The sequence below is a fragment of the Lontra canadensis genome, unplaced genomic scaffold, assembly GCF_010015895.1.
Source record: "Lontra canadensis isolate GAN:19392208 unplaced genomic scaffold, GSC_riverotter_1.0 scaffold54, whole genome shotgun sequence".
Classification (NCBI taxonomy): Eukaryota; Metazoa; Chordata; class Mammalia; order Carnivora; family Mustelidae; genus Lontra; species Lontra canadensis.
This window is the reverse complement of record NW_022631048.1, coordinates 1,585,543-1,602,174: the sequence shown is the minus strand read 5'-3', so window position 1 is coordinate 1,602,174 and position 16,632 is coordinate 1,585,543. Positions and strand designations below refer to the sequence as shown.

The 16,632-nt window shown below is 39.6% G+C and overlaps 1 protein-coding gene across 4 annotated transcripts in view; it reads right to left on the bottom strand.

Moving 5' to 3' along the window:
• Positions 1 to 586: 586 nt before the first annotated feature.
• The window catches only part of CDK13 (cyclin dependent kinase 13), a 133,739-nt gene continuing 117,693 nt past the window's right edge, over positions 587 to 16,632 (bottom strand). Inside the window, exons 10-15 of one of the 4 annotated variants that reach the window (XM_032874956.1) lie at positions 14,217 to 14,333; positions 13,526 to 13,657; positions 8,513 to 8,560; positions 6,808 to 7,013; positions 4,282 to 4,734; positions 587 to 3,649 (exon numbers count right to left, since the gene is read on the bottom strand). In XM_032874956.1, coding sequence (XP_032730847.1) covers positions 2,799 to 3,649; positions 4,282 to 4,734; positions 6,808 to 7,013; positions 8,513 to 8,560; positions 13,526 to 13,657; positions 14,217 to 14,333 — 1,807 coding nt within the window. In that variant the 3' untranslated portion in view covers positions 587 to 2,798. The remainder of the gene's footprint in view (positions 3,650 to 4,281; positions 4,735 to 6,807; positions 7,014 to 8,512; positions 8,561 to 13,525; positions 13,658 to 14,216; positions 14,334 to 16,632) is intronic. The other 3 variants (XM_032874958.1, XM_032874957.1, XM_032874959.1) reach the window with 3 other exon arrangements.

Here is a 16,632-nt window from a genome sequence, read left to right as displayed (position 1 = left end):
AGTTGCATTCAGGAACTGCCTGGGTCAGGAGACACAAAAGGGAACTTCCCAGGGGAGACAGTAAAATGTCTTGTTTTGGTAGGTCAGCCTTTTGAGCCTTCAACTTTCAACTTTATAGTTGCCATCTGACTTACCTGTGTCTGTCCCCAAAACTTAAGTAATGTATTATGTTCCTGAGATTTCACTCAGGAATCCTCAGGGATTACGGTAATTGTAATTTGGAATTAGTGACTTCCATCCCTGTTCTTTTTATGAAACCAAATTTGCTCAAGTATTCAATGGTACGGAAGGGATGCATGAAGATTTTTACTACCGTATTTCATCGATTCCTCTGTAGACTAACATCTCTGAATTTGGGAAGTGTCTTCTAATTCATGCATCTTAGCACGGTGTCATCTAATTGGCAACAGTTTTTTTCTAAGTGGTACGTAAAATATTGGTATGTCTCACAATTAACGATGTCTTAGGGTAATATTAGAAGCTGTAGTTCAAATTTCCAATTTCAATCAGCAGTTTCCCTGTCCTCCCAGCCACTCACCCAACATAAATACATAACTGAAATGTTGGAAGAACTATCCAAACACAGTTCAATTTTATATAAAATATTTAATTTTTAAAACACAGGCTATTCATGTCACATAAATATCTTCAATTTTAGGTTAGCTGCTATGGTCAGCAGAATTATCGAGTGTGACTATTAAGAATAACTTAGATACTGTTACTTATAGGAAAGTCTAAAGCGCTAAGACTCACCATATTAAAATTTCAGATACTTGAATACTGTAGCTATTTTGCTAAATTTCAAAATATTTCTTCACTTCCTGCAATGTAGTTTTATTATAAGTTGTTAGTACGCAATATTCAAATAAAAGCAAAATAATTCTTCTTCCATTCATTTCTCCCCAACAAAAAAAAAGTTCCATTGAAAAAATAAAATGATCAACTGACATCAACTCATTTTATAGCAGTAAAATGGTAAAATATCCACTTTAAAATATCCTTACTGTCACCAAACTATAATGTTTCCCATATACTGTTTTGAAATGAAGGGTCACAAGTCAGATAGAGGGCGTGGGGGTAAAAAGACTGAGTTTAGAACTGGAGCAATTTCCATTCTAAAACAGTTCTTTCAATTTACAATTCCAATGAAAAAGTAAGTTACCAGGAGAACAGTTAAAACAAAATGGCTAATTGGCACAACTCTCATTTCCAGAGTTTATTTTTCCATTTAGTGATAACGGAAACACTGGTTCTTCACCTTTGGTTCCTTTCGAGAATTATTATAATTCTATGTGCGCGTGAGCGTGCACAAAAAGTTAGTCAGACTTGACACCATTACGGCTTACACAAGGGTTAGTCTGTCATTCTTTGTTGCTTTTAAAAAAAGAAAAAAATGTTAAAAATGAACTAAAGTTGCTCTAAGTCTGGCAGAAGTCGTAATAAACCTCACAGAAGGTAAGAGGAGGGAAGATAAGAGGTTGCCTCTCACTACTTTTTCTTTTTAGCATCGGTAAATTCAATCTAGGCAATGTTTCTGGTTAACAAACTGAACAGTTAATTTTTTCTTAAAATGGCAATTGCATAACTTAAGATATATGATGTTTACCACCCTCCCCCCTCCCCCATAAACTTTAACAGAATCAGGGAAATTCTGTTTCTGAAGCCTTGCGTCTACACTACTGCCTTCCAATGATCCATGACAAAAGGAAACAGGGACAGTATGGCAGCCCGGAAAAAAATGGTGCTCGGAAATTCTCATTTAGCTATTACTTTCAACCATTTAAATGACATAAGTTTGTAGAACTTCTTGGAAGTAACGAGGTCCTGACTGGAGTTCTAGTCCCTTTCTTTGCTCTCACTCTCCCATCAAGACGAGGTGATAGTGGAAGGTAACACAGCCCAACGGCAGGCAGGAAAGAAGAAAGTGGGACAGGCAAAGAGGCAATGGATCTAGCAGGAACTGACAGGCAGCCCCGAAAACACTGGAGAGCTCCCTGCCTCTTCAATACAGTGTATTGATTCCCTTTAGACAAATGGGTGTAAAGGTTAACTGCTTTTTCAGACCTTAAGCTTACCTGTTAAGGCACTTACTTACCCTCCCCACCCCATATTTTTCATATAAAACCCACTATTTCATTTGAATGCATTTTGCTCGGCTATGATAATCTGCAAAATAAAACAAAAATAACGTTGACCATTTTTTTTTTTTTTTATAAAACTGTTGCATCAAGAGAAAGGTTGTGTTTTATTTTCTGAAGTGAGCACAAAGTACACCTTTCACAATAACACTGAAAGCAGGTGCAAAGACTGACAGTGACCTTTGACTAAAGGTAGCTTTGTAAAAAGAAAATACCAAATAAATCAGTGCCCTTTCTGATTGTTGTAAAACTGAGGGGAGCGAGGGGGGGGGGTTGGTTGGTTGTTACATAAAAGTTGGTCCAAACTTACAAAAAAAGCACAAATGTGCATAGTTCAGAAGATCTGCAAGAGGGCCATAAAAGACTCTTATGTCCCTAAGATTAGCATCCACTTAAAACTGCAAGAATACAAAATAAAACTGTTAACTAGAATTTGTGAAGATGTACAATCAACAGATCTAGTTTTTAGAACAGCATGAATTTAAGCAAAGGTTTTTTTTTTCTTTTTCTTTTTTAACTATTGTATGCAAGACCCTTTTCCACATAAAAATAAAGCTGTTGTTGAATTAATATTATTCAAGTCTCTTGGATTGCTGCCTTAAACTGCAGCTAGAAAAGTCTTTCCAGATAAAAATGATGTGCCTGAGGAAAAACAGATACTCAGTATGGTAACCCTCTGCCTCGACCTCTGGCCGCTGGTGTGCTGATGTGTCCCCTGTATCCTTGTGAATATCCGGGTCCTTGGGCAGGAGAAGTCCAGGTCTGCCCGTGCATGAGGCCGGGGCCGCCCGGGTTTTCCTGTAAGTTACCGCCATAGTTATAGTTGTGCATCTTTGCTGGCAAAGGATGAGTACTCTCTGGCCCTGCGGGAGGGTCACTGCTGTTGGCCAGGACCGCAATGGGGCCATGGCTATATTCAAACCTGTGGTCCTTGTCTCCGCTAAACAACATGGGACCGGTATTGAGGTAAATGTCTCCATAGCCAGCTACTGAACTGGGAAAGGACTCGGAAAAGGCTGAAGGCTGAGGCGGACCGCCAGAATGAGATGAAGCAGTACTGTAGTTATCCAAAGCCGGAATATCCGAGTTTCCAAGGAAGCTCCGTCGTTCCAGTGTCGGAGCGGAGCTACCTCCCAGCCCGTCACTGCTAACGTAGGGAGCGGAAGAGAAAGAGGAGGATCCAAAATTGTCCTTGAAGTCGGAAGTGGGTACGTAAGTGTCTCCTGCCTGGTAATCAACACCACTTTCTCTTTTGGGGTCATCCTGGGGCTGATGCTGGGCGAGCAGCTGTAACAGGGCAGCTTTCACTCCGGCGTGAGGGTCAGTTAACGCAGAGCTAGTGGTGGGAACATGCTGGTTTTCTGTCCGATAATCCAGATCTTCTTCGGTGACTGGTGGTGGTTCAGGGGGCTCGGGAGGTCGCTGATCAGGAGGCAGAATACGAGGCCGGTCTGGTTCTGGTGTGAGCTCCAACATCCTCATATCTTGATGCTGAATGAGGTCATCTTGCCCTAAGTGACGCAAAGCAAAAAAAGAGAGAAGTTATCATGGAAAACTAGAAGTTCCAAATAGTCCATGTTTCCTATGGGTGGTTGTAATGAACATTAGAAGTTCCATCTCTGGAGAAAGGAAAAAAAAAAAAAAGAGAGAAAGGAAGGAAGGAAAGAAGGAAAAAAGGAAGGTAAGGGAAGGGAAAGCAAAAGAAGGGAAAAGGGATGGAAGTACTAATCTGCGGGCTACCACTTAAGTCTATGGTGACTGAAAAATTTAATTGCATTTGACTTCTCAAGGGTATCTCACAGCTACCTATTTATCGCTTGAAGAACAAAGGCTCCTATACATAGAGTCTCTGCCTTGGTCAGTATCGTCTTGTAGTTGGAGGAAAGACTATTTCTCAACTACAGGTCTACATGAGAAAACTCTACGGCATTCGTAATGAGCCACGTCACACATGGAGAATTTGTTAAAGAAGCTGCTCCTAGAAATAAACGACTAAGGAGACAACCTATCACCGGTGACCTGGGATTTCTCCGAACCCGTCCGCCGGCGATGCCACCGGACACTCTGCGTCACCGCTGCCCCCCAACACCACGCACGCGGCGTGGGTGGCGGCGTGTTAGAGGTCGGCCATCTGCACACTCACCGGACGCCGGGGTACTAGGTTCTGGAGGTGGCCTGAGTTGTAACGATGCTTCGTGTCCTGATCCATTTTCCCTCTCTTCTAGCAGCACATCCTTCTGCTTTGACTGCTGGGCCTTTATTAACTGAGTCAGCAGAACCGCAAACGCGCTCTGCACGGCCGCCTGCGCAGCGTCGGTCTCCACTTTAGGCTGCACGCTCTGAGATGAAGGCTGAATTCCTCCCAGCGGTTTCGAAGACTCCTGCTGTGGTGTGGATGGATCTGTCTGTTTTTCACCTGTTGCCAAAATTCCAGCAGGAAGGTTTATTTTATTTAGCTGCTGTTGAGTCTCAGAGTTTACCTTAATGTTCAACACTTGGACAAAATCAGCCATATTAACACTTGTTTTAGACTGCAGTAGATTTAGGAGAATTGCCAATTCACTGTGGTTTAACTGCTGTCCAGGGCCTGTTTTTACTAAAGACAAAATTTGTATTAATTAGCATTGCCGTAATTCATAGCACACCCCGCCCCCCAAAATGGCCCTGTGTGACCATATTCAAATGTACATTTGTGGGACAGTGTTAAAGAAACGCTGTGAAAAAGGCATCTCAGTCTAGTTCTAATTTCATGGACGTTTAAGATGGAACTGCTCTGAAGTTAAAACAACTGAAACTGTGGCCCATTCTTCAGGGGGAAATACTTCAAAAAGGAAATATGAGACTATGGCTGGAAGCCCATCCCCTACAGAGAAGCAGGAACCAGGAAAGCGGAGGAGGAGGACACCTACAGAGTCAGCGTTCTCTAAGCATTTCACATCCTTTACTCCTCACCACAACCTTAAAGCCATGATCTGTTATTAGTATGCGCCGCCCCCCTTTTTTTTTAACTGAAGAAACTGACCTCCCGGACACTAACTCACATGCCCAAAGTCACACACTCTAAGTGTCTGAGCTGAGGTGAGAACCTGGGTGCTCTGATTCCAGACTCGGAGCTCTACTCACTGTACTGCTCGTCTAAAATAATGCTTTTTATATCTAAGGACTGCACCTTATTTTTGCAGTAAATTCACACTGGGATGTTGTAGACTCTTTCATAAATATATTTTATTCAAATTACCATTTTTTAAGTTAACTCACTTTGGGAAGTTCGGACCTCCTACAGAAACATGCTTATGATGTGGACACAAGAGGGTTTTAGCTCAGCACCAGCAAAACACTTGTTTTTCTAGAATTTTCCGTTTAGACTTGTGATGGTTACACAGGTTCTTGTGCAAGCCTCTGTGAGTCACATGGAACAAGGCTCGAGGGTATATACTACTATGGAAGCTCAGTGATAACTACATCGATAAGCAATTTCTCTAAGAATAAAAGGCAAATAGAAGAGAGACTTCAAGAAGATGAAACACTGATGATTAAGGCTATCCTTTTATTTTCTCTCTTTATATATCTTGAGATACTTTTATTACTTCTTAGTTATTTTTAGGTTAACTTGAAACAACCTTTTGCAAATTCTTCTCGTGACCTGCAGGCATTAATAAGTAAGGAGCCAAGCTTGTTTGCTGTGGCGCTAAGAACCAGTTTCCCTCATTCTCCAGTTCATGTCTCTTCAGAGGTTCTGTAATGATGCTCTCTCCTCTACAGAAAGGGCATTTTCTTATTTTAAGACAGCTGATGATGACAAAAATGGAGCACAGAGGATTCATTTCTATTTCACAAAACCAGAATTCTCACTTAACAGTGACAGTTATAAAAGGGGGGGGGGACAAAAAATGAAACGCTGACCAACAAGTAACAACTGGTTTTGGTTTGTAATGTAACCTGTATCAGCGCTTTAATGTAGTCTGACCAAGGTCAAGTATAAGCTTGCAGCTTACATGGGAAAGCATTAAAGGTAATCTTTCTCAGGCTTTCTCAGCTAATCTACTCTCTATTTATACTCCACCACCAAAAGTTGAATCTGATCAGATCTGTTTTTATCAACCAACTGACCTTTAAATCTAAATGACAGAATGAGTTTAATAAGATTTCCAACCACACTGAAAAGGTTTCATTCTCAGGAAGAAGCTGACTCTTCAAACAACTGAGTCAGAGGAAGAAATCTGTTTCCCCCAAAAAGCCTTCTTCATCATACATCAAGTCCTTTCTGGCACAACAGGAGAGTCCAATCTTTGAGATTCTAGAATATAATGGGACGTATATTAAGAGTGATTTGTGGACATTATAAACCATATAAAAGAGCTTCTTTTAGGAATTTGGCTGTTTCCCTGCATCTGTCTACGACCTCCCGCACTAGGGCAGACAGGAAGTCAGGAAACCTGACTGCTCACTGATCGCTCTCTGCCGAGTCCATCTTAACCCACGGTGGCTTCCTACTGCGGCACCGGGGTGGGGGGCAGTGCGGCATCTGCGCAGGCAATTCCCAGGGAAGTGTCGAGTGCGGGGAATAAACCTGAATGTTTCGGCCACAGATGCTTACACTAGAGCAGTCTCATCACCGTGAGGCCAGAACAAGGGAAGAACACCGACCACCGCGCAAAGCACTACTGACCAGGTGCGAGACTCGAGTTGGCCTGAGGTTTCAGCTGTGAAGATGGCAGCGCGCCCTGCGGGGTGCTGGCCCTGCTGTCGTCGAAGCCGAGAGACAAGTCCTTCCTGGGGGCTTTCACTGTGGACACATCATCAGTCATGCCCATCTGCTTCTGTCGTCTTCGCTTCTTACTCCACAGCTCATGACAATCTTGCCATAAAGGAAGGCTGGAAAAAAAGTATCCATTGTGTGCAATGTTACTTCTTAACAACACCCCAAAACTGCTAACAGTCACTACAGAGCAGCTCCCCACCCCCTCATCCCGCCAGTCGTTCCTGAAGACTGCAGACACATGCTGTATGACTCCTCAGTAAAAATCAGCCTTGACGCCCGCCCCCCAACTTCAGGGCTTCACCTCTACAGCCAGACTATTTTTCTGTGACTTCTGAATAATCAGTAAATAATCATTTAGTAAAACTATGTACGAAGAACACAAGTTCATAAAAGTATGTTACTATCATCCTTGGTGCAACCTTTTAAAGCCAGTTCTTCTCACAGTCCACCACACATTGAACAAGACATGGGAAAAAAGGGAAAAAAATGCCATTTGCAGAAAATGGAAACAGGATTAAAAAGTAGTAAAAGCTAGGAAATAACGTCTGTGAAAAACTTCCTAGTAAAAGCGTCTTACTTTTTTAATGCCCTCTTATTTACTTCCATAATGAAGTGCTCTAAAATTAAACTATGCTACAGAGAAGTTTCAAAAATAGGTAATCCAGGCTCATGACTACCCATCAACAAAGAGTTCTGAAAAACTAGCAACTATCAAAATTACCCACAATTCTGAAACAATTCTGCCTTAATGTGATTTCATAAAACTGACAACACTATAGAGTAACTTTTGCTTAAAGACATAAATGTTTGATTTATAAGTTCATTTCTTATCCTAATAAAAATTCCAATGGGAAGTTACTATTATATCTATTTTAAAGATGAGAAAATTGAGGCTTGGAAAGGTTAATAAACTTGCCCAGAATAACTACAAATGCCCTTACACAGCCCCAACCTGGTGATAGATCTGCCATCTTTAACCTGGATATGTTTCCCTCTAGGGATGCTCTCCAAGGGGTACACCTGAAACTGCTGTAAAATAATTCGCATCTCTCTTTGTCCTCTTTCCTGACTTCGGTCCTTGAGAGTGGCCTGCACAGCAAGCTCATTCACACCTCCTCTTCCAGTTACTCTCACCTCAAGTTATAAAGTAAGGGCATATGCAACAATATGGTCCAATCTTAGCAATATAATATTAAGTAAAAAAAGTCATTCCCAAAAGATTACAAACAGCATGACACCCTTTTAATAAGTTTTTAATAAAATTAAAAACAACTAAAATTTTTAAATATAACTTTTTATGAATACATATAGATGGCAACAAAAGTATATACAAAAGAAAACAGGGATGATGGTTACCTCAGGTGGAGGGAGGCAAGGGGATAGGTCGTAGGGCAGGGGGTGGGGAGAGGGGATGATATGACTAACGGAGGTTATTGTCAAGGTTCTAGCTTTTATTTGGTAGGTTCATGGCTGCTTATTAAAATCATTTAAAATAACTAAGTAACTAAAAGAAAAAAAAGAGAGCCATGCATGGACCAATGATGAGTGACACAAGGATTATGATTAAACCAAGTCTATGCACCTGAGGTCCAAAAACAAAACAAAGGCATACCTCTCAGCCATCTTACTATGGTGCATTGCCTCAGCGTGTAAAAACCTCCTGGAGTAACAAACAAAGGTACAATTTGAAATATTGATATTGGGAAGCTTTAAGGCATCATAAACCCGCCGAAGACTTTCCTTTCTGTGCGCTGTGCGTGTGCATGTATCTTAAGATGTGTGGCCTTAGTCCCTGGTGGGATATTCTGAATTCAGATACACTGCGGAGTAGGGAAACCGGAGTGACTTCACTTCCCGGCTCTTGCGGCAAAACCCCATGAGAGGAAAGCAAGCAGAGAACTCCACTAACAAGGGCTTTGGTTCCCTCCCACAGTTTAAAGCCAAGAGCTTCCTCTATGGATTATCTCAGGACTCATCTCTAGGAAAGATAAGCAATACCGACAAGCAGCTGAAACCGACAGGTTAGTGACGCTGACTCTGGATTCACCAGCAATGTTTTCCAGGATGACCAAATTGTTATTCGCTTTTCTGAAGGTTCAAATACTGGCTCAGCCACTTACTTATTGTGTCTCATCAGGCAAGTAACTTGACCTCTGTGCCTCAGTTTCCTTATCTTTAAAAATGAGATTAGCAATACAATCTACCTTATGGGGTAGAGGTAATACATGTTAACATACGCAGGCGCTGGACAGTGCCTCTCACACAGCAGGCACTATATTCATGTCTGATGCCATTTACCACCATTCAACACGACAGCTGAAAACTACTTTAATCAAATCACATCATGAAATATTTATTCCCATTACAGTTGATCACATTTTATCTTAGAAATTGTTCGGTGCTTTTTACTTGCTGTTAAGAAAAAATAAAATTATAGGCTAGCTGTCACTCTAATTCACTTTTTAGCAGTAAATGCCTTCTTTTCGTTAAATCAGAAAAATATTACACCACGTCTCATACAATTAATGTAGTTGTTTTGGTTTTTTAATATCCCATGCTCATTTGATTATTCCAAAAAAATGACACGAGTTTAATACATACACAGAGCTCCCAAAGGAATACCACGCCAATGCTTTTCTTCACAGTCCTCACCTCACAGATAATTGATCATTTTAACTACCTATTACGTATTACAAAATAATGAGATGCTTATATAACTCTTAATTTATATATTAAATCCATAGCATTATAATTTCAACCTGACTGCTTTAGTGATATATCCCTAATTTATTACTGGGTTACAGCCTCTTCACCAAAATGTGTATTAACATCCTTATTTTTAATGGAGAAATGCAGTCAGTTGTGTTCCAATAAAAACTGAGTGAACTTAGGTGATGTGTTTGACAATACGAAGAGAGTTTCCAATTAGGTTACGTGGCAAGCGTTTCCCATTAATGGGATGTATCTACAGTTCCAAGGTTTCCACAAAAACATGTAATAAGAAAAACAATCTAACATACGGACTGGCCAAGTTGTACCGACATTACATGTTGACTTCCTAAACTTTTCTACGTATACTAGATGAAACAAGCACTAATAAAAGAAAAAGTACCAAGTGTAAAAAGTCATTTAGGGGCACCTGGATGACTCAGTTGGTTAAGCGACCAACTCTTGACTTAGGCTCAGGTAATGATCTCAGGGTTGAGGGATTTGAGCCCCATGTTCGGGACTGCACTGGGTGTGGAACCTGCCTAAGATTCTCTCTCCCGGGTGCCTGGGTGGCTCAGCTGGTTAAACGGCTGCCTTTGGCTCCAAGGTCATGATCCCCAGGTCTGGGATTTCTCTCTCGCAAATAAACAAAAATCTTTAATAAAAAAAATTCTCTCTCTCCCTCTTCCTCTGCCCTCGCCAGCCCCTCACCCCTGGTTCATGTGCCCTCCTCTAAAAAAAACAAAAAAAACAAAACAAGAAGTCATTTAATAAGTACTGGTAAAGCTTCTTTAGCTTACTTTCTCAAATTTTTGAAAAAAATGATTAATTACTGGATTAAAAAAGTCTCTTCAAGTCACGTGGTTTCCAATTCTAAAGAATTCTATCAAGAAAATTATGAGAAAGAATCCTAAAGTTGACATCTGAAAGATCATTATAATAATTTCTGATGACAGGGGAGCCTGGGTGGCTCAGTGGGTTAGGCCTCTGCCTTCGGCTCAGGTCATGGTCTCAGGTCTCCTGGGATCGAGCCCCACATCGGGCTCTCTGCTCAGCAGGGAGCCTGCTTCCGCGTCTCTCTGCCTGCCTCTCTGCCTACTTGTGATCTCTCTCTCTGTCAAATACATAAATTAAAATCTTAAAAAAAAAAAAAATCTCAGGGCGCCTGGGTGGCTCAGTGGGTTAAGCCTCTGCCTTCGGCTCGGGTCATGATTCCAGGGTCCTGGGATCAAGCCCCGCATTGGGCTCTCTGCTCAGCGGGGAGCCTGCTTTCTCCTCTCTCACCCTACCTCTCTGCCTACTTGTGAGCTCTGTCTGTCAAATAAATAAATAAAATCTTTAAAAAAAAAAATCTCTGATAACAAATCACTATGTGATTTTTGCAAGCCATGTGGAAGAAATGCAAAGAAATGCAAAGAATTCAGTGACAAAACTATGACAAGAGTCCATCTGTTCGTGAAGGCTTATTTACAAGGGTATTTATAAAAATAAAAAATAAAATTACAATTAATGTGGGACTTTGTCATTCTAGAATAAGGAGTATTAACTGATAAATATTAAAATTACATGGGGGGGATCATAGCCCTACTATTTCATTAGGTTGCATCACCAACCAAATTTACATATACATACATACATATACACACACACATATATATATTCATTTTTTATTTTTTAAGGAGGCTCCACACCCAGCATGGAGCCCAACATGGCTTAAACTCATGACCCAGAGATCAAGACCTGAACTAAGATCAAAGAGTTGGACACTTGACTGACTGAGCCACCCAGGCACCCCTTTCTTCCCTTTTTTAAAAAAAAATTTTAATTGAAGTAGAGTTAACATATTAGTTTCAGGGGTACAACATAGTGATTCAACAATTTTCTTTCCATTTTTAAACTTAAATACATACTAGTAATATTTGCAAAGATCATTTGATCAAGAAGAAAAAAAAAGGCTTTGTATTTTCTAAATGACTCTTGGTGAATATCAAAATGCTAAGATATTTTGATCCCGCTGGACACATTTACAAGAGTGATGTAACTGCCCATTTGAAAATGTCAACACTTACCACACACTGAAATTTCTATCTTTTGCAACTATTCCAACCCTTGATTAAAAAAAGTTTATACACCAATTAAAAAATGTGCTCAATATAGCTTTTACCAGAATTCCTTCCTGTGGACCAATTAAACCAAGAAATCAACTTAGTATTACCTTGGGAGAAAAATGACCTTATATTCCTCTTGACAGGATAAAGCAAGAAGCTTACCTCACTACCTCAGTAGTATTCTTGACACATACACAAGGATACTCGAATTCTGATCACAAGAAAGCAATCAGAGCTAGATTATAGAATGTTTTACAAAACAGGTAGCTTCAACTCTTCAAAAATGTCAATGTCATAAAAGCCCTACCCAAAGAGTAATTAAATAAAGACTGAAGAGACACCGCAACTAAATGAAATGTGTGAGCTTTGAATGAATTCTTTATCCAAGACAAAAAAAAAAAAAAAAAAAAAACCAGAAACAAAAACAAAAATACCCAAAATCCAGACTAAAAGGAAATTACTGGGCCAACTAGAGAAATCTGAATATGGACTATCTATCTACTAGATACTGCAATGTTCAATTTCTTACGCTTTATAATCGTACTGTAGTTATAAAGTCCTAGTTCTTACAGAAACACAGCAAATTACTGCTAAGTGTGTCACTCGCACAATATAATAGTTCAGGAAAAAAGGCTTCTTATATATAGTGATAAAGCAAATGTCAGTAACTACTGAATCTACATGAAGGGTATACAAACGCTCATTGTATTATTCTTCCTGTTTTTCTGTAGAGGTGAAATGTTTCCAAATCAAAAGTTGAAAAGAATTCTTCTTTGAAGTTAGAAGAGTCAAAGTTTCAACAGAATGATTCAGATCCTTCCACAAATGATAGATGCTTTTTGTCTTTCAAACCATCCAATAATGGCAATTCATATATAGTTCAATAAAAACTTAATAAAGCTGAATATGAAGGCCTTAGAAAACATAAAAAGCCCAATCTAAGTGATAAGTGGAAGAGCCAGGATTTGGAACTCCAAAGCCCACGTCTGTTCATTCATAATATGCTAATTTTATTACATGGAAACATTTTATTATAGAAATAGGCTTGCTTTTTATCAATTTTTAAAGTTATCCCTACAAAGTTTCTAGAGCCTATCAAAAAGAACCAAATGGACCGCTTTGTCCCCTCCCCCCCCCCAAATAAATCTAGAGAAATTATAGGAGCCACGAGGGAATGAAGGTTCAAGAACCCAGCTACTGTGACTCCCAAACTCTATACATTTTCTCTCAATCATACGATAAATTCATTCTATACTGGCTTTTGTTACTAACGCTCTTAGGATTTCCTACTGGCTAGTCTGCCAAAGAGCATTCCAGAACTGCTCTTTCTTACTGAACTCGCTGGCTCCACCCTGAACTAGATTTGTAGTCTTGGGCAAGTTTCTTAACCTCTTTGAGCCTGCTTCCTCCTCTGTAGAACAGTGATAATAATAATACCCACCTGATAGGAGGGAATATAAGAAAAATGCTTAGCAGAGCACTCAAATTTTTAACCATAGGAACTAGCAGCAGGATGCACACCAGGTCTGGTGAAGCAGTACCACAATAATACTGGCGGCAGGAATATTAGGGTTGAAATCTAGTAAAATTAGAAAGAGGAAGGCTGCTTTTGCTAATCCTGGTTAGCTGAACATGAAACAAGGTTCTGCCTTCTAGATGTACGAATTATGTGTGTTACTACTACTCTATTTCTTTTGATTCATGCTATTTCTTTTGACTTAACTAATCATGGAAGAGCTTCTGATTGTTTTATGGCGATGCTATTAAAACTGGCCAGATGGGATCTAACGTAATGAAAAGCCACTTACTCTGGTGGAGGCATTTTTGAGGGTTCCACGTCCCGCAGGAACTCGCACTGGAGCGCCTGTTCTGCGGTGCAGCGCTTACTGGGATCCAAGGCGAGCATGTAATCAAACAAGTCTAGTGCGGCTGCAGGAATACTGGCAGGAGAGGATGACAGAAGTCATGCATGGTCTCTGACACAAGCTTAGTGTTTCTTTAAGCTGACATTTCATAACATGTTTGCTCTACTTTATTCCAACAAATTCCAAATTTTCCTTTGAAGAAACAGTCATCTTTACATAATTTTTTAAACTACTATTCTAAATAATTTGAAATTTGGCCAACAATGGTGTATCTTATTACTGTTGGAAATTTGCGATTATGCCGTAAATTAAGAACTGAATAGAACAGTTTCCTATAACAAAATAAAAACCTGAGCTCAAATAACATGAAAGTTGCTTCATTAAATGGTGTTCCAGTTCTGTCATGTAAGCTCCAAAGGAAACACACACCCCTAAATCACTGATACCATAATGACAGTGAGATGGTAATTTGCATGTAGCAAAGGGAAACTCAAAAGTTAAGGTCATAGAAGAACTGTGATAGGTCTACCGTGGGTCAATAGAGGACAGAGTGACATTTAGAATTCTTAAAAAATAACTAAAAAAAAAGAAAAAAATTCAATGCGATATGGACACTTAAGCATCCCCTTCTTACAAAACAAATTCTTCTCTTAACTTTCGACGATACTGCTTCTTTGGTTTCATGGTGTTGAAATATGGTAGTTTGATTACATCAGGCCACACTGCAGGACATGGACTCCCACATATACGGCTAAACAACACACAAAAAGAGGTACATCAATATAAACTCCACAGAAGAAAAAAATACAGACAACTGCTATATAAAAACCCCCTCATCCTTCGACACAGAAAAGTTGGGAGTCTTGATACAATATATAAGAAATTTCATCAAATATTTTAGCATCCCAACTTAATTACTTGTTTTAAGGAATCAATTTATTTTCAGTGGATATTTCTAACACTCCAAACATTCCAATTCCTAAAAAGAAAACCTTCACATTTGCAAAATCAAGTCTTAAAACACAGGTAACACTCCAAATATGCCGACCATATCTTGAACCAAGATGAAAAATTTTATGCCAATAAATTAAGGAACCAGAGTGTAGGTTTATGTCTTTCTCTGGTCTTATAGGTACCTGTCATTACTTCTGTGAGAACCGCGGAAACAAATTTCCTACACCCAGGAAGGGAACTATACTGTCATGTCTGCTGCTGCATTCCATCAACAGGAGGACCCTCAAAGTAACACTCTTGAAACACAGAAGTTCTTCAGCTTAAGTAATGCCACTGATTTCAAGGTATTGAGAAATTTTAACTGCTTTACTCTGTGCTTATCTGTAGCTTGAAAGCCCTATTTTTGTACTAACTACTAAGTCCCTGTTACAATAATGTGTAGAGGTAACTCCAGCTGGTAAGCATTTAAAAATTCACTCGCCAATACGTAGATGAAAAATTTGTTAAATATGGTTAACTTGCATATACCGAACCTCAAAAATAAATGTACATTGAACATAAAATCCTCAGCTGATCTTCACATGTGAAGAGGAAGTGTCCATGCATCACCAACTAAAAATAAAAATGTTCTGTACGTAATAAATATAAATGCACCAGTGTGCATAAACAAGGGATGACTAACGTTGTCCAGCCATCCTTTAGCTGAGCTGTAGAACGCTATCTCAGAAACATACATATTTACATAAGACAACTGCTCATCTTTTTAAAGCTATGTCCCTAAAATGTACTTTTTTGGTTTCAACAGAGTTTACGATTTTTGGAAACACAAGCTTCTAAGAAGGTAGTAAGAGCCTATTCTTTGCACACAGCCAGTCTCTTCTTCCTCCCAACTGGATTTTTACAACCTACTCAAAAATACAGTGGCTCCCTTAGGAAATAAGGCTGACCCTGGGTCTCAATCTGCCTTCCAATCCCCAATTCATCTCTCCCCACTGCCCAATCACACTCTTCCATGTCCATGATCAAATTCTCTCTCCCTAGATTCTAACTAGTGGAGAATCTTTCCATTGCTCAAGATTCAGATCAAAGGTAATCCATTCAGTGCAGTCTTCTGTATCCCCATGGCCTATCAGAAGGGTCCCTTCGCATTCTACTTGTTTCTTTGGACACTTTTTCGTATTTCATGCTGCTCTGGATCTTGGATGACCTGCCCGTTTCGCTCACCAAAGCGAACCATGTCTCTCACGGTTTTGTGTACTTCTCCAAGTAAGTATATAAATATAAATAATCCCTGGCAGACTGATGTGTTATTACAGAAGTAGGAAGTTCACTGCAATTTTTAAAAATGAAGGATACTTTCAACGGCAGAAATACAGGAACATGGGGGAGAGGGAGTCAAGATGGCGGAGAAGTAGCAGGCTGAGACTACTTCAGGTTGCAGGAGATCAGCTAGATAGCTTATCTAAAGATTGCAAACACCTACAAATCCAACAGGAAATCGAAGAGAAGAAGAACAGCAATTCTAGAAACAGAAAATCAACCACTTTCTGAAAGTTTTTTTTCTCTTCTTCTGCTAAATTTTTTTAACTTTTACCCTTTTCTTTTTTAACGTTTTTTAACTAGTTTATCTAATATATATATTTTTCCTTTTTATATTTTTTCATTATTGGATTTCTTTTTTTATTTGTTTCTTTTTTCTTTTTCTTTTTTTTTTTCTCTTTCTGAACCTCTTTTTATCCCCTTCCCCCCTTCCCCCCTCACGATTTGGGATCTCTTCTGATTTGGCTAAAGCATATTTTCCTGGGGTTGTTGCCACCCTTTTAGTATTTTACTTGTTCCTTCATATACTCTTATCTGGACAAAATGAAAAGGCGGAAAAATTCACCACAAAAAAAAGAACAAGAGGCAGTACCAAAGGCTAGGGACCTAATCAATACAGACATTGGTAATATGTCAGATCTAGAGTTCAGAATGACGATTCTCAAGGTTCTAGCCGGGCTCGAAAAAGGCATGGAATATATTAGAGAAACCCTCTCAGGAGATATAAAAGCCCTTTCTGGAGAAATAAAAGAACTAAAATCTAATCAAGTTGAAAT